General features: G+C 37.2%; 1 protein-coding gene across 4 annotated transcripts in view; it reads left to right on the top strand.

Annotated features, from left to right (window-relative positions):
* Positions 1 to 25,990, top strand: part of LOC113417978 (bifunctional heparan sulfate N-deacetylase/N-sulfotransferase 3) — a 77,758-nt gene that overhangs the window by 12,169 nt on the left and 39,599 nt on the right. For all 4 annotated transcript variants that reach the window (XM_087963635.1, XM_087963633.1, XM_026676602.2 and 1 more), the window contains exons 3-4: positions 18,973 to 19,060; positions 24,793 to 24,947. In XM_087963635.1, coding sequence (XP_087819761.1) covers positions 18,973 to 19,060; positions 24,793 to 24,947 — 243 coding nt within the window. The remainder of the gene's footprint in view (positions 1 to 18,972; positions 19,061 to 24,792; positions 24,948 to 25,990) is intronic.

Below are 25,990 nucleotides of genomic sequence, written 5' to 3'. Positions count from 1 at the left end.
AAGTCTCATATAGGCTTCTGGTTGGCCACTGCGAAATGATGATTTGATCCAACATGCATCTTCTTACATTTTTAGCAAATCAGTATGCTAATACATATTGTATGGTCATGTGATGAGAACGGTTAGCGATCTTACTATACAGGTATGTGTTAGGGGAAATGCCCTACCCCTAAAAAAATTGTTTGCACAAACTCCATTAATGAAATGTTAAGGTAAAATAGTCAACGGTGAACAGCTACCACTTCTAATGTTAGCTAATAACATTAATTGGACTCAGAGCTCCAACAAATCCACCCCCATCCAAATCAAGTCTTTAGCGCATTCTCAGAGGGAAAAAAATAAAGATTTATTAGGAGTGACCATGTTGGCGTTAGCTGGGTGCAGCCGACACTAAAATACATAATTCATTTCCCCCTTGACCCTGGTCTTCCCCCCACCCCCTGGATGTATATTCTCCAATGGGATACATCCACAGTCAAGAGTCACCAATCATGCTCTCCAGTAATATTCTTTCGCACCGACAACTTTGGGCTGCCAAGGTGATTATCTAAAGCTTTTAAGGAATGCACTGCTTTACCCCACTCCCTTTCTGCAGGCAACTAAAAAGACCAAAGGAATGTATATTTTTTAGTTGACATTAGTACTATGGAAATAAGGGTTTGGATTTTGGACACTATTAACTGGAGAGCTGTGAACTCTGAATGTATTAAAGGATTTAAGGATACCTGAATCAGAATCAGTACATCTCTGATATTAAGAGTTTCAAATTCTTAAGTAATAGAATAATCCGAAACCAAAGAGTACCTCTGTCTCATTTGTTGCTCGGATTATGAATTTAGATTTCCTGGTAATTACTATATTCCAATAATCTGTAAATGAAAGAGAATGAATTCAGCTCTATATTTTACAGTAGCAATTGATCGTGTATTTACTTTTTTTTTTTTTTTTTTTTTTAGAAATTAGGATTGCTCATAGATTTGTGGAATGTGAAAAGAAAATGCAATCAACTGCATTGACAATTCAGAATTTACCATTGTTTGTGGTTCTATTAAGATCATCATGAACATTAGGAGAAGGCTATGGTGGAGCTATTTTTCCTCTTTAGAAGATGCAGGGATATTAAATATAAATATTAAATAAATTAAAGTGGCAAAACCAAAATGATGTGAAAATAATACAGTTAACTCCTTACCACATTCAGGAGAAAACACACTGGAGATAGAATCCATGTCTCTTTAAATTAATCTAATTCTTATTCCTATTAACACAATATGAAACCCACCTAGTGGGAAACTGCATATCCCTTGTTCTTTTTCATAATGTACTGTTTAGAATTACTCATAATTCTTTTTTGAGCCCTGACAGGCATAATCAGATTTGTTAATGAGTTCACATTTTACAGCCTCACACTTTAATTGGACTCTGAAATTTGTCTACCTAGAGCAACTCTAAGGTCAGGAGTGTAGTATCTTCAGAAAACTGAAATGATATCCCATTGGGATTTTTTAATTATCCTCTGTTTTTAATGTTTAAGGTGTCCATTGTCTAACTTGGCAAGTTTCAGTTTGGTAAGATCAATTGTTGAAGGTCGTATGAAGGTCAGGCTGGCATATAACTTGTGTAAATGGGCATGTAAATCCCGAAACTGGATTGTTAGAATAAATAAGAGACATCTGTGTTGTTTGAGAGGCGAAATACTTTCATCTTCTATAACTCATCTGTTTCAGAAGCCCCTAAACCAGGCATGCCTAACCTGTGACGTGCAGACCACGTGAGCCTCTGGACAGCTAGTAATGCAATCCCACAAGATCGTAAACTTTTAACATGTGATTTATATACATTAACTAGATTATATATTTTATATGTGGCCCAAGACTATTCTTCACAGAATTGAAGCGCAGCCAGGTAACCCATGAACGTGGGAGACCTGGGCCCTAAATACTTACGTCAGTGAGAAGCAACGCTATTGAAAGCAAGAGTTATAGTTGACTCTAGATAGATAGATAGATAGATAGATAGATAGATAGATAGATAGATAGATAGATAGATAGATAGAGATACTGAGATGACTCTAAATCGCTTAGAAGGGGCTGTAAAGCACTATAAAGTAGTATATAAGGAAGTATTATTATTATTCATCGCACAGTCAGCCAGATGTTCAGACTGGGTTTGCCATTTTTGTCTACCTATCGAGTCCTTACCAAGGACGTGGGATAGGCAGATCTGGATGTTTGATGGTGTTACGGATATCGCTGCAGGATGGAAGTTGTTCCAAGTAAAGCTGCCTTCTGCAATTGACTGATGGCAAATTTGTCAATGCCTATGGTGTTCAAGTGGTGCTCTTGTTGTTTTGGGACTGCACCCAAGGCGCCTACTACTATTGGTACTACGCTTGCTTGCCTTTGCCGTAGTCGTTCTATTTCTATTTGTAGGTGTTTGTATTTTGTTATCTTCTCCAGTTCTTTTTCTTTCTCCTCCTCCTCCTCCTCATTATTATTATTGTTATTGTAATATTGAGGCTATATGGAGGTGTACGTTCATAACGTGACTGCACATATTAACTCAAAATGTTGGCCTTGTAAGTATAAAAAAATAACCACTTATTACAACTTGAATTAGCTCAATTAGCCTTTTGTTTCACCCCCCACCAACATGAGGACTCTTTAAGGACACTAAAAATTGATATGGCCAGCTTATTTTTTCCAAATTAAAAAAAATTAAAGCCAGGTGTGTCAGGAAGCAAAGGTGCACCAAATGAGCTATATATGGGTTCAGTGGTATTTAGTTCCCTTGATTTAACTGCAGGCAATGCATTCCTGGTTAGAATTTTACTGTAGAATCATATAGGGATGATATGTATTTGGATGACAGAATAGGTAGCAATTTTCTTTTACCCTTTGGAATTAAAATAAATAAATAAATAAAAGCTGTCCATGTAAGAGAAATGTATTTGTAAAATAAACTTTCATTTAGAATTTAGAAATTTAGAATAAGGTACAAAAATATAGGGATGCATCAGAAAAATACTGTTTGAACTACCTTAGTTAAGGGAATGGTAAGTCATAATAATAAACACTGTATAACAGTTGCCAACTTTAATGTTGAGTCTGGAGCTTCAGGGCTCAGCACTGCACAGCTAGAACAAGCTGTGATCTTTGGATGCACTAATGCAGTGATCCCCAACCTTTTTTATGCCGCGTCCCGGTATCCCCAACCTTTTTTATGGCGTGGCCCGGTACCGGCATCAGCTGGGCACCGCCATCTTGTTTTGATGAAAAAGTGCTTCCGGTGAGCTTTCTACCCGGAAAAGCTCACCGGAAGCACTTTTTCATCAAAACAAGATGGCAGCGCCCAGCAAACCAGCGGCCCGGTAGGACTTGTTCCACGGACCGGTACCAGTCCGCGGACCGGTGGTTGGGGACCCCTGCACTAATGGACCAAATGTGTCCGTCAGTATGAATCAGATTCCATACTGAAGCCTCTGATTCAGCAGTCCTTTAAATTCTGGAGAACTAGGAATAAAAGGGTATGTCCTTTTTCTTCCTGCTGGGATCCTATATTTCATTTTTCCTGGCAATTATTGTATTTTAATAATTAATCCATAAAATTGCAGTGCTAAAACAACTAGCGTACTCTTTTACCTGACTCGCAGTACAGAAATGCATCTTCTTCATGGAACCTTTTGTTTTGAAATTATTCTGTACTTTCAAGTCAGTCTTGGCTCCTGGTATTTATCTGGATTACTCCCTGCAGGGTGTTTTTTTTTTTCCCCAAGATTTTCAGAAGTGGTTTGTCACTGCCTTCTTAGGACTGAGAGAGAATGACTGGCATAAGGATGCTTGAAACCACACAGTTGGTTTCAGGCCTAGAACTCACTTTTAGTCTGGGGCTTTCAACATTACATCAAACTGGCTCTCATTTATTTTATTTAGATATGGATTAAAACATATGCACATCAGTACTCAGGTATGAGTTTCAATTCTTTTCTTCTCATCCCCACAAATATGAGAATTTCAGTTCCAGAATTGTTAATGGCAACGCTGTATAGCAGGGGTCCCCAACCACCGGTCCAAGGACCGGCACCGTCCGCGAACAAGTCTTACCGGGCGCTGGTTGCTGGGCCGCCATCTTTTTTGATAAAAAGTGCTTCCGGTGAGCTTTTCCGGTAGAAAGCTCACCGAAGCACTTTTTCATCAAAAAGATGGCGGCGCCAGCGCTCGGTGAGCTTTTCCGGTAGAAAGCCATTTCTACCCGAAAAGCTTACAGGAAGCGCTGGCACCGCCATCTTTTTGATGAAAAAGAGTGCTTCCGGTGAGGTCACCGGAAGCACTTTTCGCAAAAGATGGCGGCGCCCAGTTGATGCCGGTACCGGGCGCTGAGCCCAGCTGATGCCGGCACCGGGCGCGGCATAAAAAGGTTGGGGACCCCTGCTGTATAGCATTCATCTAACAGGGGAAGCTGTTTTAGGTATATTCTGTTCTAGTACTGATTAGCTAAATGCTGTAACAGTGGTCATTCATTGATGATATCAAGAAGGAAATGCTTAAGAAAACCTAGGAATAACTTCTCTTTGTGCAATTCTGCAATCGCTACAGGGGATCATTTGAGGCTTACTGTATGTTTATTTAATAAATGTTCATAAAATAACACAAGCTTTAAAAAAATAACTTTGATTTTCAAAACAATGCTTACAGCAAAACCTGTTCCCTTCTAGGAGTTTCTTTTTAATGCAGGAGGACCTTCTGCTATTTTCTACTGATTTGTATTTAAAATGCCTATTTTGGCTATTCACTAGATTCCTTTAGCTTCCTTCAGTGCTACACTGATAATTCTTGAAAATTGTTTTTATAAAACAATAGGCAATAAATTTTTTTAAAAAAAATTGTAATGCCAATGCGTATTCATTCCCTTTGAAGGGTTGAAAAAATATGTAGGTTCTTTCAATCTGTGTTTATGTGTGTGTATGTGTGTGTGCACTACACAATGAATTCTGGTTTGCTGTCTGTCTCTCTGGAGTTAGAAAAAAAATCATTTTCTTTTTAGCTCTCTCTCTAAAATAATTTTCTCAAAAAAGAAAAAAAAAAGCCTTTGGAATTTCGACATCAAATATGGATAGAAGTAAATTGGCAGCTGCAAAATGCAGGCCTCTTCAAAACATCCATTGCAGAGCAGTTTTCCAGATCAACCTTTGTTATGCTTTGTTATGCTTTGTTTTGCACACACGTAAAAACCCTGTTCATCAGAACTGTACAAAACATTCCAAAGAAATGTCAGACTCAAGGGAGTTACACTCAAGGATAAATTATGACTTTGCATGCTAACAAGCAAGTGGTTGTATACAAAGAAAGCTAGGGACAATGTGTGAAGCTATTGCAAGAGCCTTCCAAAGATTATGGCTCTTTTCATGTTTTGAGGGAGGCTGTTTTACTCCTGCTGACATGTTTTATTACATATAAACTGTCAGCGTTCCAACGAAACTCTCCATTTTCATTCAGCACTCAGAAACAAAGCTCATCCAAGTAAGAATTTATTAAAGAAGTCATATCGGCACATCTGGAAAAACCCAAATCTGAGAGTTCTGGGTTTTCTCTTCTCCATGAGAAAATCAAAATCCACCCCCTACACCCATCAGTCCATCACATGGCCCAATCAAACGTCATCCCATCTGGAGCCATTCCTTTAGACACTCCCATCCAGGTGCAGGATGACATGTCCTTGACTTTTAAGAAAGAATGTTGTTGAGTCTAATCTTCTACTCACTAAGAATCCTCCCACCTCCCCAATTCCCAGGCGCTAACTGGCAGCCTCGAAGCTTCTAAGTAAAATATGACTTCCCTGGCTGATATATACCACCATTCAGTGTCTGATTTACAGAAGCCTGATTAACAAAATTGGAAAATCTCTCCCTGAGATTTTGGGACAGCTGTTAATGACAGCACAGATTAGGTGAAACAGGCCAAAAGGTTGCAAATGTTTAGTTGTCTCATGAGGCTGGCTCCTGGGAATTTCTAACTTGCAGTTAGTTACTGTAGGTAACTAAGGCCTTACCTGCATTATACTGGGAGAAGACCAAATTAAGGAAGATCAATACTTAAACAGCAAGATCTTACCTGGTTCCCTTCTCTCAGTTTTCTTAGTAGAGAATGAGCATGCTGCATATGATTATACCTTGTAAGAGTCATTCAAATCATGTTGCTCACTGATTGTGGTAGGTGACCAGAGACATAGAATGCGTACTTAATACATGTGGAGAAAAATAAAGGGAGAGATACAAAGAGTGTTGAGTAGTCTCTTAGAATGAAATTTATATATGTATTCATAATATAATAGTAAATAGGAGATCATTGTGGTTAATATAGGATGTAGTAACTAAAAAAGGCTATATTGATATGTTTTCTTAATTATTTTTTAATTTGTTGTATATTGGGTTTAATGGAATAAAAAGTGGAGATATATAAAATAAAAATAGGTGGCAAGATTGAATTGACAATGAAAGGGGATAAATATTGGTTAACATATTTTAGGATTAAACTTTTTTCTGTCTGGAAGTGAATAAAATAACATGAAATGAAAAACATATTAAAAGAAAAATGGAAGAGGTAATGATTTGATGTGAAACTGGATAAGAAAGCTGAAAATGTAATTATGACTATGTATGCATGTTAAAACCTAGAATCACATTGTTCACTCAAAGATGTTTAAAGAATAAAAAATAAATAAAAAAAGAATGGGATAAAACAAATGAAATTTATTTAGGGCTCTCTTGGGCATTGCTGTATCATTTGTTCCTGCAAAGGATTTTTCCAATGTATTTTCTTTTATTTTACATGTTCTGCCTTCCCAGCTTTTGACTGCCATGAACTCTTCTTTCAGGCAAAATTGTTCCCAGAAATTAAACCAGAGAAGCTACAGCTCTCTTCTCCAGAAAAATAAATGTATTCAATTTTAATAACAATAATAACTTTATAACTAGGCTATTGATAACACTTCATAGGTAGACTAGAGAACTTTGTAGCTTGAAGAGCAGCTATAGAGGTAGTCCTTGGCTTACAACCACAATTGAGCCCAAATTTTCTTTTTTATTAAGTGAGTTTTGCCCCATTTTACGACATTGATTGCCACCGTCGTTAAGTGAATCACTACAGTTGTTAAGTTAGGAACATGGTTGTTAAGTGAATCTGGCTTCCCCATTGACTTTACTTGGCAGAAGTTTGCAAAAGGTGTTCACAAGACCCCAGGACACTGCAACCATCATAAATATGAGTCAGTTGCCAAGCATTTGAATTTTGATCATGTGACCATGGGGATGCTGCAACAGTCATAGGTATGAAAAATGGTTATGTCACTTTTTTTTAGTACTGTTGTAACTTTGGTCACTAAAGGAATGGAACAGAATAGAATTCTTTATTGGCCAAGTGTGATTGGACACACAAGGAATTTGTCTTGGTGCAAATGCTGGGTTTATAGAACATGCTAAACTAAAATCTAACAATCCATTGCAATACATATAATGTTGTGTGCAACCATCACTGCTGTAGTCTTAAACCAGACCACAAAATAGTATTTCTTAGGCAACACTGGTTTCTGACAATCCAGGGAATGTTGTTCTCTTGCCTTCAAGAAATACAACTTGGAAAGTGGAAATGTTGTCCTTCAGTACACGTAGTGTGTATGTTTAAGTTGAAAATGATATAAGAAATTTAGCTGCCTTTATGTCTTTTGAGGAGTTGGAGAAGGCAAACCAAAATTAAAAATGGCAAGACATAACTTTTTAAACTATTTTTTGTTGCATCTTGTTTCAGTATAGGAAATAAACCTGTACTTCTCAAGTAATCGGATTTTATTGCTGCTGTGGTGTTGGTAGTTGCTTTTCTAATGATGCACTGAACTATAAAAAGAAATGGAAACTCCAAGTGTTTTATAGTTTGGGCAGCAGGTAGATAAAAAATAAATCCCAAGACTTTGTGTTCAGTTCTCTCCTCTGGCTTTATTTCCAACCAACCAAAATTGGAAGCCATCCTATGCCTTTTGAAGTTCAGTGATACATCTAAGCAAAGAAATTTCCCAACTTAATTTCCTGAAGCTTCCATTGAAATGCCATAACTTGAAGTTCTAATATAACTATAGGACAGAAGACTAGTTCCTAATTTTTTTTAAAACTGGTAAGACATATTTGAAATTTTGAGAACACATTACGGACATGCTCACAAAATAAAACGGCACTATTTCATCTTTGTCAGTTGTTGGCAAGTCCATTGCAATATTTTTGTCGGTGGGTTGATCGAAATGTTTCTTATTCGACTTTAATTGGAAATTCCACTTAAAGATGTGGAATTCAAACTTCACACTTGCTGATTTTGTTGGCTATGACCATTATTTGCTGCTTTATTATTTCCAGTGCTTGCTTGATCTTCCTTGCCTCTAGGACAGGGGTATCAAACTCGCGGCCTGCAGGCCGGATGCATCACATGCTGGTCCTGCCCCCACCTGGGGGAAGTCCCAATACATCACATGACGATGTGAGTTTGACAGCCCTGCTCGAGGGGGCGATACTTCTTTCTTGTTTTTGTTTAGAATATCTTTTTTAGATTTCAACATCAAACATTAAAATACAAACTAACATCAGGGTATTCTTTTGTCTTCGTGTTCTTCAGCTCTTTTTGTTTCATTTCTTCTATCTTCCTTAAATCTGATCTTGACATGCTGATCTGATTTTCCAGCCAAATCTTCCATTTTGGTGATGTTTGGCTTTTTTTTTCTTGTTTGTTGATTCTGCATCAAAGATCTTCTATTTTAACTGTAGCTGTGTACAGTTGGTTTGTTTCTTGCAGTGAGATGGTGCTTCTCTTTGATATTACAGTGTTGATAACTTTTAATATTGCCTCTCTCTCTCCTTATTTCTTTTACAAGCTTCAATGCAGGCCATCTTATTGTGTTGTTTTTGTGCTGTTCTAGATTCTCAGTTCTTCATTTGACTTCTTGTTTTTCAGTTAAAGGACTTGATTGTTCTTGAAGAGAAGGTAGAAGAGAGAATGCCTGGTTTGGGAATGAAAACAGTTCAAAAACTGGTTTCCCGTAGTACCAATTTCCCTGGCTTGTATCTCCTGTCTAAGCTACTTGTGGTTTGCACTGGATATACCCTTGCAGTTCTTCCACTTTTATTTCTGTGAATACTTTGTGTCGTATTATAAATCAGCATTGAACTTTTAGCTTCTGTTCTATTTCTGATTCTGGATGCTATTTTTCCAAGAACTAGTGCATTCTTTTTAAATTGCATTTTCTTACTGGATTTGATTTGTTATAGCAAACCATTATTTCTTTATTTGCAGTATATTTGCGACAGGTAAGCAACTTTTTCTTCCAGTAGTCCTCCAGTTGCTAGCCCTGATTGGTCAGCCAACAGTTCTAGTATTATGGTTTGTTGTACAGTCAGCCAGAAGTTTAGACTAAATTTGTCATTTTTAGCCACCTATCAAGTCCTTCCCAAGAACCTGCGATAGGGAGGTGTTGTTGTTTGATGGTTAAGTCACAGGATGCAAGCTGTTCCAAGTTAAGTTGCCTTTTGCAATTGACTGATAGTGATTTTGTCAATGCCGGTAGTGTTCAAGTGGTGCTCCAGTTGTTTTTAAGATTGAAGCTAATGTGTCTGTCACTATATTGTTGTTCTTATTCTGGTTCAGCCAAATATTTAGATTTAGCATCTATTCATTATTGTAATCTATTCATAACAATATACCTGTTCTTTAGCTGCTACTGTCCTTCATGCGCATCGAGTTCTTCCCAAGGACCTAGAAAGTCATAATATATCAGAATAATGTATGTGTGAATCCAGGCAGTGCAGTCTTTTGCAATTGATAGATGGACATTTTGTCAGTGTGCAGATTTTTTTCGGTAAAGTGGTACCTTGGTGCTGAACTGCTTTGACACACATCAAATTTGCTACTCAATGCATTTTGATGCCAAAATTTTGTCCTGGTACCTTGTGATTCACCATATTATTCCTTATGGGAAAATTTTGTTTTGTACTCATCATTTTTGGTACTCATCGTACCTCCCGGAACCAATGAACAATGAGTATCGAGGTACCACTCTAGTGTGTAAGACATTTACACAGTATGCTGATAAGCACTGGGACTACCACAGCTGGTTTATGCCCTAATGTGTCAGTTCTGATTTTCAAACCTTATTATTTTTTAAACTCTGATGCCACTCAACTCTCTTTAACTGAAGACAGATGACAACGATCAAAGAATTTACCATAATATCAATAAAACATTAAAAATAGATTAACAATGACAAATATGATGAAGTGAGAGGAAGGACTTACTCTCCTGCATCAAAGGCCTGGTGAAAAGTCACAACCCAGCTTCTACTCTAGACCATGGGAAAGTGATGAACTGGTGTTTGGAGACCATTTGGATTTGGCTGGGACAAAACAGGCTAAAGGTAAATGGAAACAAGAACAGAGTTAAACTTTGTTCAAAAGGAATCTTCTGGTGATAATTCTTAAATCACTAACAGCTTCCCTGAAAGAAGAATATTTGTAACTTGGGAGCCCTGGAATTGTAGCTACTATTAAACAAACATAGGGCTTGTCATGCCCCTGTTGGAGACTGACTCCAAGGGAGAGGAGGAACAGCCGACAGGAAGTGGAAGTGTGGCTCCGGAGGTTGTGGAGGAGGCTGGGTCAGGGCAGAAGCCAGCTGAGCAGTCAGAGGAGACCCAGGCTCATCCCCTCTCGATCCTAGGGCACGCAGGGAGGAGAGGATAAGGGAGAGATGTGAATGGCGTGGTCTATGGGGGAGGAAAGGGCCTTGATCCTCTTCATGGGCTGCAGCTGTGACAACTGAATAAGAGAATAGACATGCGTACAGGCGAGCGCTGGAAACAAAGCGTGGAAATATCTCTAGTCTGTCGTTCCTTTCTGAGTTTGGCATCCTCAAGCCCTTATCTTGCCTGGTTCCCTTAATTGCTTCAGTATCATTTGTTTTATTTTTACTCTTTATAATTTATAGGCATTTCCTCCATTTCGTAATGCTTGTGGGGGAGTTTTTTGGTCTCCAGTCAAGGATATTTGGAGCTTTGAAGCAAAGTGAAGGAATAAAAGGGGCTTCACCTGTTTTTGTGACTGTGTTTATTTTGTATCCCACCCTGGGTCATCACAGGGCTTTTGCCCAATTTCAGATGATACAATGCATTAAAGGATGTAAGGGGAAAACAAGTAAGAGTCTTTACATGTGGATATTCTTATGGAAATGCCTTCAGAATGATATAAATTATATCATTTAGTGTAGCATTGCTGCATCATTTAACATCCATTTCAATTTAAGATTATTTGATGCACAATGAACTAATGGAGAGATGGGAAGTAGAAATCAATGGCATATATTACTACGGCAAACTGAAATCGTGCTGTATAAAATAATTGTACCAGCAAATGAAAAAGCTGTTAGGATTCAAAAGTTATGCAGGAGCTGAATTTGAAACTGGTAATAAAACCAAGTCCCGTGTTTTTCTGGGCAGGGATCATCATGAAGGAGAAGTATCAGTTGGCTCTTGATTTGAAGCTTATTATCTCAGTGTGACATCTGAAGCTGCTGGCAGATCCAGTGCTGGTTATAAACATTTCCAGACCGTAGCAAAATGTCAAAATGTTGCCCTTTTTGACATACAGAGAGAGAGAGATTGGAAGCAGAAAAAAGAGAGAATCTGGTCACATTGTTCCTTGATAAAAGAAACTGTGCCCAGCCAGGCATAGGTAATGCAGAAAAGATTCATGGTTAACCTAGCACAGGGAGACAGTTAAATTAATAACTGGAAGGGATATAACTTCAGGATGATTAACTCTTAGGACTAAAGTACCTTTTCACAAACTGACACCTTTGTGAGACAGGTTGGATTACAGGTTTCCATCACCTTCCAGGCTGCAGTAAAACTAGAGAGTAACACTTTGCACAGGGTGAAATACCTCTAGGTCAAACAAACAAACAAATAAATAAATAAGGCAGATTTTTTTTTATGTATTTCACATGCAGGCGTGCATACATATAGGCACAAGTTTCTTCAAATGTGACATGTTCATGGGATGCATTGAATAGAATAGAATTCTTTATTGGCCAAGTGTGGTTAGACACACAAGGAATTTGTTTTGGTGCAAATACTCCCAGTGTACATAAAAGAAAATATACATTCATCAAGAGTCAAGAATCATAACGTGCAATACTTAATGATAGTCATAGGGTATAATAAGCAATCAAATCATACTAGGAAACAATCAATATAAATCGTAAGGATACAAGCAACAAAGTGTTTTGAATATTTCCGTTGTGGTTTTTTTACAGATTTGGACTAGGTAAATGTTTTATGATTGATTACCTGGTTTCCAGAATGATTTTAATTTCATTATGTGGGCCATCCAGGAGTGTGGTATCCAGATATAGGTAGTCCACAATTGGCGACCACAATTGAGCCCAAAATTTATGTTGCTAAGTGAAATGTTTAAGTGAGTTACGACTTTTCTTGCCACAGTTGTTAAGTGAATCATTGCATTGGCTTTGCTTGTCAGAAGTTTGCAAAACCTGATCACTTGACCCCAGGACACTGCAACCGTCGTAAGTATGAACCACTTGCCAAGCAGCTGAATTTTGACCATGTGACCCTATAGGTAGTACAACGATCATAATACCAATGGCACTTAGACTTACATATTGCTTTATAGTGCTTTACAGCCCTCTCTATGCGGTTTACAGAGTCAGCCTATTGTCCCCAACAACCTGCGTTCTCATTTTACCCACCTCGGAAGGATGGAAGGCTGAGTCAACCTTGAGCCTGGTGGGATTCGATCTGCAAAATTGCAGTCGGAGTAGCTTGCAGTACTGCACTCTAACCACTGCGCCACCGAGGCTCATAAGTGTGAACGTAATCATAAGTTACTTTTTCTAGTGCCGTTGTTAACTTTAAACAGTCACTAAATGAAGTGTTGTAAGTCGAGGACTATCCAGATTGCAGTTGAGATGAATGCTAACTATAAAATTTTGTCTAGTTAAAAATATATATGTGAAGGGAAAAGAGTGATGATACCTTATATTCTAAAAGGTATCATACATTAAAGTGTTTTAATACCATTACAATTGCAGTAATTGTAATGGTATTAAAACACTGATGAATAACTCCCCCTATTTTCCTATTCAATATTTTAAACATATGATTGTAAGCTTAAGGGATCTTCAGACAAATTGCTTTTCAGTGATGCAGCTGAAAAGTATGTAACTCAAACAGCCATGTCATTATCACAGTCCATTTTGTGAATGTCCTGATTCCGTGGAATAGTTCTGCCTTGGTCTTCACATCATATACTTTTCATCCGTAGAGAATCACAGAAAAACTGTGATACTCTGCCTATCATTGATTTCAGTAAATTTACCTTCATCAGCTGGCTGTAGGTCGGGGCTAACAGGCATCCAATACTAGTTGCAGGATAGGAACATACAGATGCAGGATAGGAACATACAGTTCTGACCAAGGCTTCCTGAGACCGTAATTAAGTACACGTTTAATCCAAACAACTCTTGTTTTATTTCAACGCTGGGAATTATGTTCATTCCCAGCTGGTAATGAGTCCCAAACAGTTCCTCAAGATAAGCACCCACCTTTCTCTCCTTTGAATTGCTGCCAACAACTAAAGGGCCAAATTAACTGTAAAAAACCAATGGAAATACAATGTCCTTACAGAGCTTCAAGATTTAATCCGAACAGAGCGAACGACTTTGCTTCCTACAAAGTTTCCGGTCCCTTTGCAGTTTCTTTATATCTTATGGGAGGGGCAATCACCCCCCAGCCTTACTCCCGAGTGAACCCTTTTGTTTCAGCTGCTCTCGCCTTCTAGCAGCTTTGCGCACATGCGCACTGGGAACCGGCTCCCCTTGTTCCTCTGCCTCGCTGCTGCCAGACTCTAGATGCTCCGGAGTCAGCACCCCACTCCCAGATGGTCCTGTCCCCATCTCTGTATCGGACACAGGACCCTCGTCCGAGTCCTCCCCAGACTCCCGGACTGGTCCCTGTTCTTCCCCACTGTCCGATTCCACTGCCGTCTGCACAGGCTGCCAGTGAACCACAACACCAGAAAGGAATATGTCTCCATATTCCTGCTTGTGGGCAGTTCAAAAATATTTGGTTGGCTGTGAGAGACAAAGGGCTTCACTAAAATGAATTGTTTTAGGAAGACTGGGCTTGGGTCACGAAAACAAATTCAGCTTTCCACATATATTGTGATCTGCCAGAGGTTTGCCTCTTTTCTCAAGTTACTCAGATAGGTAGCTCAATTTAAATATTGTGAAATATCTAATGGAAACGTTGCAACCTGTGTGCATTTTCAAATTGGAGAGCTGTGTTTTTATTTATGAAATAGATTAAATATTGTCTTCTCTTCAGCTTAAATCTAACATCATCAAACTATATCAGAGTTGGAAAAGAATGCAGTACAACAGGGTGCTCATTAGTTCTTGTTTAATTGGCCTGAGAATTTTTGTAACCTTTAATTAAGGAATTTAATCAGTTTTAGCAACAGGATAATTAAATCATCTTAGGTAGTGAGCAGAACCCAAGAACTGATAACGGCAAAGCAGATAAAATCTCAAAGACAGGATTGTTAATTGCATTGCTTTATTCAATAACATTGGTTAGCAATAACTGGCCTACATTGCCATAATTGGTTTCCTTTCCTTTGACTGCTTCTTTAAAGAATTTAGATTTTTTTTTAATTGTATAAATGAATCAGGCGTATTAAAAGATATAGGGACAAATAATCCAGTATCAAGGGGCAAATAATCCAGTATGCTATCAAGATATAGGGACAAATAATTCAGTAATCAAACCCAACTATAGCATATTCAGCGGGAATGCCAAAAAGGAAAGCTTACAGTATTATTTGCAAACAACTTAGGTATATCCTCATTCTTCAGTTTAAATCCTTTATTTCCTTTTAGTGAATCTGGGTAAGTAAGAACCGACTTTGACTAAATCTCATCTAGACTGAGTACTAATAGATATTAGCCCCATTCACCCACCACCGGATTCAAGGACTTTCTCTTCATAATTTTCCCCACTCAAGACTTGAGGCACAATCTGGGGGTCCTTTTGGACTCACAGCTCCATCTGGTCAGCCAGTTGAACCCTTTCCTGAAATGGGAGGATGGTCACACCTCAAGAATTGATTATAGCAATGTGTTACTGTCCTTGAAATTCACTGAGAACTTGTCCAAAATGCATTGTGTGCAGGCTCTGTGAATTGCATTGGTGGCCAGTGAGTGCTTCCAGCTGCAATTCAAGATTCATGTTGGGCCAGATTACTTGAGGGAATCATGTCTGCCCTCATTTTTATCGGACAAACACAAGCCAGCAGAGTTGGCATATTCCTGGTCCTTTCAATTAAACAATGTCAACTAGTCATCTTTAGAATCCAACTAGGAAGCAAGCTTTCTCTGTAATGGCACCTGGTCCCACAAAATCCGTACGGATTCCACCCGTTGATGTTCTATAGCAGGAGTCTTTAGCTTTAAGACTCGTGGACTTCAAATCCCAGAATTCCTGAGCTAACGTGACTGGAGGAGGAATTCTGGGAGTTGAAGTCCACAAGTCTTAAAGTTGCCAAGGTTGGAGACCCCTGTTCTATAGAGCCTTGAAGTTGTTCTCCCAGGTTTGGGATGAGATGTATAGAGTCCCTTGGTTGTATGTGCTATTATTGTTTCCTGTTTGTATATCGTGCCCAAATGTTATCTTGTTTTTGGTTTGTAATGCTTTTTAATGTTATTATTTGTGAACACCCCAGAATCAATGGAAGTCAAGTGCTATCCAAATCAAATTGAATTAAGCCCATTATCTCTCTGTGTACGTATGTATGCTTTTGCACACACATACCTTCAAACCAGGGTTTCATCCTGGTGTTTGCCTGGAAAACTCTCTGCAGCTTTCTTGGCAAACTTTTTTGGAAAGTGGTCTGCTATTGCCTCCTTCCTAGGGCTGAGAGGAAGCAACTGGCCTGAGATCACTCAGTTAACTTTGTGCCTAACGCAGATTTAGAATTCAAGGTCTCTCGGTTTTTAGCTTGGGGCTTTAACTATTATACAAAAAATGGGGATGTTGCAACAATTGTAAGTGTGAAAAATGGTCATAAGTCACTTTTTTGTCATGCCCCTAGTGGAGACTGACTCTGAGGGAGAGGAGGAACAGCCAACAGGGAGTGGAAGTGTGGCTCCGGAAGTTGTGGAGGAGGCTGGGGAAGAGCAGAGGTCAGCTGAGCAGTCAGAGGAGGACCCAGGCCCATCCCCTCTCCATCCTAGGGCATGCAGGGAAGAGAGGATAAGGGAAGAGACAGAGACGTGGTCTACTGTGGAGGAGAGGGCCTTGATCCTCTTCATGGGCTGCAGCTGTGACAACTGAATAAGAGTATGGACCTGCGTACTGGTGAACCCTGGAAACAAAATGTGTAAATATCTCTAGTTTATAGTTCCTCTCTGAGTTTGGTGTCCTTCCCAGTGTGTGTTCACTTATCTGTGGATGTCCTCCAGCCCTTATCTTGCCTGGTTTGTCTTGCTTTTTTCCTCCTTCTTGTAACTGTTCGTGTGGGAGGTTTTTGTCTTCCGTCAAAGATATCCAGAGCTTGGAAGCAAAGTGAAGGAATAAAAGGGGGTTCACCTGTTTTCTGTGACTCTGCTTGTTTTGTATCCCACCCTGGGTCATCACACTTTTTTCAGTGCCATTGTAACTTAAAATGGTCACTAAATGAATTGTTGTAAGTTGAAGACTACCTGTATAAAGTATCTCCAGACCTTACGTTGAATATTCCAAAGCATTTAGAAATGAAATTTCTCTTTCTCTGCCCCCACATGAAAGCATTCCTGTTCTGAGACAGTCACAGAAAAACAGTGAAATAATGCCTGCCATCTGCTGTTCTATATTTTTCATAAGTTTTAACGTTCTGATTTTAGAACCTAAATGACAAGTAAAATGTCAAGTTATCCAGAAAATAATCAGAGACATAACAACCAAAATGTTAACTAAGCTCGTCTATTGAGAACACAGTTTTTAAAGGACCAGTATCCCCTATTTTGAAGATACTGTAACTACTTTCTACTGCTTTCTACTTCATTGTACAGATTAAGAATCGATTGGTTAAGTTTTTCACAGCTTTAAAATCATGTATAGTAAACTGAAAGTTTTCTTTATTTTTTTTTAAAAATCTCAACTATTTGGCAAAGTTATTAATTATAAGAGAAAATTAAATTTGATATCAGCACCAGACACTTGCTTGTTGTAAAAAAATATTAGCTTTCTAATTTTTGTGAAAATTAATAGCTTTCTAATTGTACTTCATTAGGAGTTCAAGTTATAAGTCAATCAAATACTAATCGGTAACTAGAGGTTTAGCATCAAGTATCTATATAGTTAGTCTTCAGGGGCAATAATAAACTTCAACTTTATATTTCTGGTTCAGCCATGGATATTAGCTAGATCAGGGGTCTTCCAACCTTGGCAACTTTAAGCCTGGTGGACTTCAACTCCCAGAATTCTCCAGCCAGCAAAGGAATTCTGGGAGTTGAAGTCCGCCAGGCTTAAAGTTGCCAAGGTGAACCTGAGCTAGAAGGGGTTATAGCAGGGGTCCCGAACCACCGGTCCGCGGACCGGCACATCCGCGAACAACTCCTACCGGGCCGCTGGCTTGCTGGCGCCGCCATCTTTTTCATGAAAAAGTGCTTCCGGTGAGCTTTTCCAGGTAAGCTCGCCGGAAGCACGTTTCATCAAAAAGATGGCGCGCAGCTCGTGAGCTTTCCGGGTAGAAAAAGATGGCGGCGCCCAGCTGATGCGTGCCGGGCTGCGGCGCAAAAAGGTGGGGATCACTGGGTTATAGGGCGTATAGGTATAAGATAGTATATGCAGCCCATGTGATTTCCCAGCACAGAGAATGGGAAAATGCTATACCATCAGCATAGGTCTATGCATTTTAATAACCGATTGAGTGTTGTGGAGTTTGTCTCTGCTGCTTTATTCAAAGCAGAAATGTACCTGTTACGTATTCAAATTAGTAACTCAAGAACTGAAGTCTTCACTCAAGTCCGCCATTCAGGTGGGAAAAATGGTTTAAAATGATTGGTCGCCCGGCTGACAGCTCTCTATAAAAGGATCGCTGTCAGCCAGACGGTTGCTGGTTGTTTCACTGTGTTTAATAAAGAACTTTAGCTGAAGATGACTTTCTGGTTTTCATTCATTTGACCCCAGTTCCCAAGGTTATCAGACTTTTCCTAAAGTTATTAGACAAATCCTAGAGAAGCCATTGCAAGCAGAGGCTAATTTTGTTGCTTCTTATTTATCAGGTGAGACATTCAAAGAGTGTCTTGAAACGCCATTCCAAGAATACAAGCAGGCTGCATTTTTTTCTTCTTCTTCAATTTCATATCGCTTTACACTCGGCCTTGTTCTTAACACACAAACTTTTATTTGTAGTTGGAAAAATAAAATTCAACTAAGGCCAGCATTTTATTTGTAATATCTGAAAGTATTGGATCACTTTTAAAAAATTATAGGGTTTGATTGTCACAATTTATATATGATCCATGTCTTTCTGTCTAAATAGAACTTGGTATCTTTTGTCTACCAATCTCCAATTTCTTCATTGCTACTTAATTTTGACTAAAACTCTTTAGAGTGTTCCTCGGAAAGAAATGTCATCAGAGATCCAATTTCATTTTTTAAAATACGTCACTAATGTCTGTTGATAATGGTAGTCTACAAGAAAAATCAAACTAAATAAAAATAACATATCTGAATTGTTAGTGTTTAATCAGATGTGGAGGTTAGGAAGTTTTTTGGAAGATGCTTTGAAGGTGAAGCAGTTTGCTTCTATTACACAGCCCTAAAAAAAGGATGACCTGCATTTAATATGTATCTAATGCATTTTAATCTCTTATTTTATTTCAGGCTCTGCTTGATACTCAGAACCTTTTGAGAGCTCAAATTACAAATTTTACTTTCAATCTGGGATTTTCAGGAAAATTTTACCACACAGGTAAAAAAAAAAAACCACTGTAAAATGATTCTCCATTTGTGCACTGCAGATAATTGGCATTTGTTTGGGGTGGTTTTACTTTATTCTGTTAAACAAAATGAGAGAAAGAACTTCTGGGAGCATGAAAAAAAAATGAAAAATTCCTTCAGCAGAATAAAACCAAAAAAATTAACAAACTCTTCCTTATGTACAATGTTGTACTTAGCTGTGGGACTGTTTGTATTATCCATAGGAATATCATAATTTTAACTTTCTGACAGTATAGCCATAATACGACGGTGTCTTCTGGACCATGTTTAAGCAGTTTGTGTGGATAATAATAGTGTAGTTAGTATGCTAGAAAATAGTAGAGAAATAAATTGGAAAGGTTTCTCTTAAACAATTGTTTTTGGGGCAAAAAAGAAACACAGTCTACAATTGGGATTTCTAATTCAGGTTTTAATAACCTGATTTAATAACCTGATACCCTGCAGATGTGCAGACTTACCAATACATATCAGCATGCTGAAAAATATTTTGAGGAATTAACCTAACATATCTGAAGGGTATGAAGCTGGGATAAACTTTCTTATATTGAAAAATTGACCCGATATGTACACTTAGAAGATGTTGTAGAAATTCTATTCCCTGGTTTCCTAAAACTTTGTTCAATAAAAACACAGGCTATACCAAGAATTGATGAAACAGTACAATGATGAGGTGTTTTATTCTGGAATCCAAATAATATATATGAATAACATCATTGTCAATCGCTATTATATATAATAAAAGTGTTGCTGTTCAGTTGCTCAGTTGTGGCCAATACTTCACACATCTCCTGTCCTCCCCCTGTCTCTTCCCCATGTTTCCAGAGTTTGCCTAAATTCATATTTACTGCAATGATGACACTATCTAACTATCTCATCCTCTGCCATCCCTTTCTCCTTTTGCCTTCCAACTTCCCCAACATCAGGGTCTTCTCCAAGGAGTCCTATCTTCTCATTAGGTGGCCAAAGTATTTGAGCTTCAGCTTCACGATGTCTGAGAAGTAGTAATACTAACACATAATTTTTCCAGTGCAGTCCTGCTGGCAACTGAAAGAAGTTTTTCAACCTTTGTTATTCCACCAAGTATGTTTTGCTCATCTACTGCTGTCCATATTAGTTCCACATTCACCTATCAAGATTATACCATGCAAAAAAGTCATTGTGATTGTGGTGTCATCACAGCAATAATTTACAGTGCTTATGATGAAGTTCATAAAGGACTTAATTAATTTACATCATATTTAGAACACACATAATATTTCAGCCTCTTAGCGACTTCTGAAATTGTACATCTACACAATTATCTCTGAACGTATCTCTTTAAGTTGCCTCATCCCTGAAGTAGCCATATTGTTCTGTGATTGAGTCATTGGTTTTAATGAACTGCTGAAACGTAATGATCCCAGGCAGGCAGATATATAAGTTTGCCCACCTGAATTGCCATTTCCTTTCTAAACAACCAATGAAGAGACTGGGAATAGATAGTATTTAAAGATATGTAAAATAATGTGTGCTGAAAGCTGTAGAAAATCGGTACATATGATTTCAGCACAAGCTTTCAGTCCTATAATTAGTAATTAATGAATAGGACAGTCAGCCATTAAGGTTTAAGAATACAACAATTATTTATAGCTGAGGCACATTGTGATTTACTCATTTCAACTTGTAAATTAGCTACTATACCTCAAGTTAAACTTAGCCTATCCACCTCTTGAAAATAAATGGCCTTTTCAGAAGCTGTTTTTTACAGGCACTCCAATATCTCTTTTTGACTGGAAGCATTGTATTAAGTTTGTAAAAAGGGATGCTAGTTTTTAAAAAAAGTTTCTTGAACGAAAGTATTCATAAAAAAATGTATACCTCTATGTAGTCATTGATGTGTATATTCATATTAATACTTAGCAAGGCTAAAGTCAGAGTTTTATATTAAAAATATAAAACTTTATATTTTGCCCATTATACTGTGACAGTAGTAAACTTGGTTTTATTTATATAAAAACCTTGTGGAATTACCGTATATATAATCAGTATATTCTTAACATACATAACAAGCACTGTTGAATAAGAATTTTAGCAAGCTGTAGACCTCAAGAGAAGTAAAATAGATTTGTAGTAAGAATCTAATATTTTAAATGTAATCATAAGTTATATCAAGTTTACCCAGGAGATGGACATGTAAAATTAGTGGAACAATTTGTTTCAGCAAAAAACACTTTCAGTTGTAATTATAATTACTCTTCACAGTTCATTTCAGTTTATTGAAGTTGTAGACCAGGACGTATATACATATATATTCACACATATACATACATACATACATACACACACACACACACACACACACACATATATATATATATATACATAGATACACCCATACACATACATACACGCACACACACACACACATATATACACACACATGCACACACACTATCTTAGATGATAAACAAAATAAAATTTAAAGCAAAGTCAAAACACATTTATAAAACAATCTAACAAATATCTATGAGGTACAGGATACAACCAATATGTTATACTGTAGACACTCGGGTGTGACACACCATAGAGATGCTTGTAAATTATACCTTTCAGTGATTACATAAGAACATCTATTGCTTTAATATGCAAATATTAAATGTTCATATTTAAATCAACTATAGCCTTTGTTTTATTGTAACCTTCTTTTTAAATTGTACATTTATCATTCAGTGGCTTATGGTTCTGCCCTAATTCTTACTACTTCTGTGTAGTAATTCTAGGAAAGATACCTATCACTATAGTAGGAAGCCAGTCATAGGAATGTCTGTTACAATCATAGACCAGGATATGTTCAAAACATCTGTTACTAAATTAAAAAATACAATTATAGTAATATAATATGATAATCAGCATAAATGTGAAATATCTTCCACTAAATGTTATTTGATATATTATTTAATGTCTTATTCATTGAACACACAGTTTGACTCTAATGTAGGTCAGTGGAACTGCTTGTGTTTCAGCTCAAAATATACTGGCGTTCTGTTATTAATTTGGCTTATTTTCAAATCATGCTTGCCCCAATCAAGATCGGACTGCAAAATACAGTGCAAACCTGATGTATATGCAGGTGACTCAGTGTTACTTTAAACCAAGGGCCTTCAAACTTGGCAAGTTTAAGACTTGTGGACTTCAACTCCTAGAATTTCTGAGCTAACATGAATGGAGGAAGAATTCTGGGAGCTGAAGTCCACAAGTCTTTTTTTTTTAAAAAAAAAACAAGTTTTATTAATTTTTAAAACACACAAATTATCATTATTCATTACATGTTTAAACCTTTTTCCCTTGTAAATTTAACAAGTCAGATAAATTATGATTCTGTTTTAAACCATTTCCATATAATATACCAAAACCTCTTATTCAATTTCTCTTTACTTCTCTTTACTCTTATTCAATATCATTATTATTATTTCATCTGTTTCTTTCTGACTTAGTTACCATTATTCTCATTCTATATTTCTACAAGTTTTTACCAATTCTCCCCCCAAAAAAGACATATACACACAACACACAAAACATAAAAAAAATATCTTTTTGGAAAGTAACTTGGACCCAGGTGTCTCTCTCTTCATGGACTTCAATTATATTCATGCTCATCTTACATATCATTACTTATTTTATTTACCATTCTAAGCCTTCTATATTAACTTCTACACATATTTCACACTTCTTAATTCTACCTTAATTAATCATCTTAGTTTAAATCATTATATTTGTATCTTTTGTCCATTTTTATCATCCCTTTGTCTCATCCCTTATGAAAAAAAAGAAAATCAGTTTCTCCTGAAATCATTAATCAGAGTATGATGCCTTTCTATCTCCCCCCCTAAGTTAATCAAATTAATCTTTAAAATAATATCTAATACCCAATCAGATTTTGCTTGGTACATTCTATCTAACTAATACATCCAACACAATTAAGTGCATAATTAGAGAATAAATCCAAATATTAAAAAGAAATACTATAATAAAAATTTTATAATAACATCAATACCATAATTTTATTAAACTCTTTAATTAAAACAATATTCTAAACCTCTCCTATTATTAAGTTTTAAAACCAATCATTTTTAAACATTTTAACATTTTAATCTCTTATCAACTCTTAAACCATTGCAATACTACCATCTCATCTTATGTACCTTGCAAAATCTTTTTTTTTTTTAAAAAAAATTATACTTTATCCATTATCCATAAAAAATTCCTTTTTTCCATTTAATTTCAAAACGTTGTAGCTTTTCTCCACCTTTTCCCTTTCTTTCTTTTCCCAACAAACCTTTCTACCCCCCCTTCTTCTAGCCTCTGCCTTACCGGCTTCCCTTCTCTGTCGTATTTCTTTTCCCCTTTGTTTACAATCATCATATTGGTTTTGCACTTTATTTTTCCCTTTCTTAAATGTTTTTAGATCTTAAGTCCTTAAATCCTTTAGTTTTCTTCTTTTCTCTTCTTTTCTTTTCTTTCTCTCTTCCTTTTTCTGGATCAAATTCTGAGATTCATTAAAGATGGCTCCTTCCTTTCTTTCTTGTTCCTCTGCTGTCTTCATCTGTTGTAATTTTTGTTGATAATTAGTAAGCGCCATTTCTAAGAAAAGGAAAGCTTCTTCCACACCATTTCTTAGTTCCTCAACAGAAAGAGCCATTATAAATCTTTTCTTTTCTTTTCTCCTTCTTTCTTCTTACAACAACCAGAATATTCAAAAGAAAATAAAAAAAGATAAAACAGTCCCAAAGTTATCAATCAGTCCAAACCAAGGCAGAGTTCTCACTTTCTCCTTCTGGGGTGATATCAATCAAAGAGAAAGAAAGTCCAAATCTGTTTAAAGTCTTGTTACAATATATTCTAGTCTTCAAATCCTTAAGGCATCTGCTCCAACAAATCTTAGCATACAAATATTTTCTTTTTAATCCTCTCTCTTCCCACTCATCGCTTAAAACCAATTTCCACCTAAAAAAATAGGTTTCTTAATATCCAGTTATTTATTCCGTGGGAAAAGAGGAAAACTATCCTTTCAGCACCTTCAAGCAGCCGCTTTTTCCTCTTCTGGCAGGTATTATTCAGAAAGTCATACTTTTCAGGAATTTTATTAAATATGTCTTAGAGTCCTAGGAGCCAAGAAAAACTTTCTCCTCTCAATCACTTTCTCCACTTCCTCCTGCGCATTCTTACCCGGCTGCCAGCTTCTTTGTGGCGGCCATTACGGACCGCCGCTGCACCGTCCTGGGAAAAGGGGTTCTGCCGGCCAGGGAGGGTCTGCAGCATCCCCAAACCCTTCTCTGGATCCCCCCTACCTTCAGCTGCCCCTGCAGGTGGCCTAGCTCCGCACCCGGCTGGGTCGGAGCCCCAAAACGGCTAGCGCGAGGGGATCGCGCAGCTTCGCCGTCCCTGCCGCTCATGAAGCCGACAAACCGGAAGTCTGAAGTCCACAAGTCTTAAAGCTGTCAAGTTTGAAGACCCCTGCTTTAAACTGTGCCTTAGGTAACATGATCAAATCTGTTGCATTCTGTCTTAGATACTTGATTGCTTATGAATTGTTGCTATGAATTTGAAATTGGTTTCATTTTCCTGCTGTAATTTGTTGCAACGTAAATGTTCACCATGCGTCTAATGATTGTGAATAAGTTATTTCAAAAAATGGGAATATCATTTAATCAATTATTTCTGCAGGCACTATAGAAGAAGACGAAGGAGATGATTTGTTACTCGGGTCGGTAGAAGAATTCTGGTGGTTTCCTCATATGTGGAGTCACATGCAACCTCATCTGTTCCATAATGAATCTTCACTCGTGGAGCAAATGATTCTCAACAAAAAATTTGCCTTAGTGAGTAAAATTCATGCACCACAGGCTTATAGTAGAAATGATATGTAACTGATACAGAGTGCGGAGTGCTTAAATGAAGCATTCCCTCTTAAAAGTTGTCTTGAAATACAACTTTAAATTAGTTTATCAGGATTTTCAACTCCAGCTTAATTATTCTGCCACTGGATGAAATAACAAAATTACAGAGCAGAGATATTACAGACTCTAGCATGTTGACAGGTTCTAAGTTAAAACTATAGTTAAGTCTGTCGATGAGTTATGAAACTAAAGAGTTTTCATCGTGTCCTAGTTGATGTGCATGGATGCACTCTACCAATATTCTGCCTGTTTGTTCTACATAGTCAATGTTGCAATCCTTATAATGTATGTTGTACATGAATGCTGTTTTTTCTTCAGGATTTGCAGGGTCTTTCGGTTTACTTACATTATTTAGGAGGACTTTAGTTGGTTTGTGTGCTACAGTGATGCTATGATGTAATATTTACTTTGAGCGTCCTAGAGAGTATTTGTAACTAACATTTAGGTGTCTGTGTTTTTTAAAACAATTATCCAAACAAATGTATGTTTTCTTTTGAAGCAAGCAGAATTATGCATCGTAAACAGAATGACAAGCAGTGACCAAAATAAATTAAATGCATAAAATAAGAGAAAAAGGAAATTTAACTCATTCCTAGAGTACCCCAGCACCATTCATTAAACCATTTCATATCTTTCTTGTTTCCACCACATCCTTAAACCATTTCATAAATTGTCTTTAAACTTCTCACTTTTTGAAGAACTTTTATTCATTCATTCATTCATTCATCATTCATTATTGAACTTATTTTTCCTACAGTATAACCTCTCCTCACTGGTTACAACTTTCTTAGTCTTCCCTTTCCTCTTGATCCATTCGGTCTTCTTTCACATATTTGTACTGTGATTTAATATTCATTCTCTGATTCTGTATTATCTAAATTACCACAAAATTCTTCTTTCATATTGATCACTTAGTTTATATTCAATCTACATTCAGTTCATCACCCACTTGTAGGTGATAACAA

This window comes from Notechis scutatus, chromosome 4, assembly GCF_049901735.1.
Source record: "Notechis scutatus isolate UNSWTSFEM ecotype Mainland chromosome 4, rNotScu1.2, whole genome shotgun sequence".
In the NCBI taxonomy this organism is placed as follows: Eukaryota; Metazoa; Chordata; class Lepidosauria; order Squamata; family Elapidae; genus Notechis; species Notechis scutatus.
This window is presented reverse-complemented; position numbering and strand designations above follow the sequence as displayed.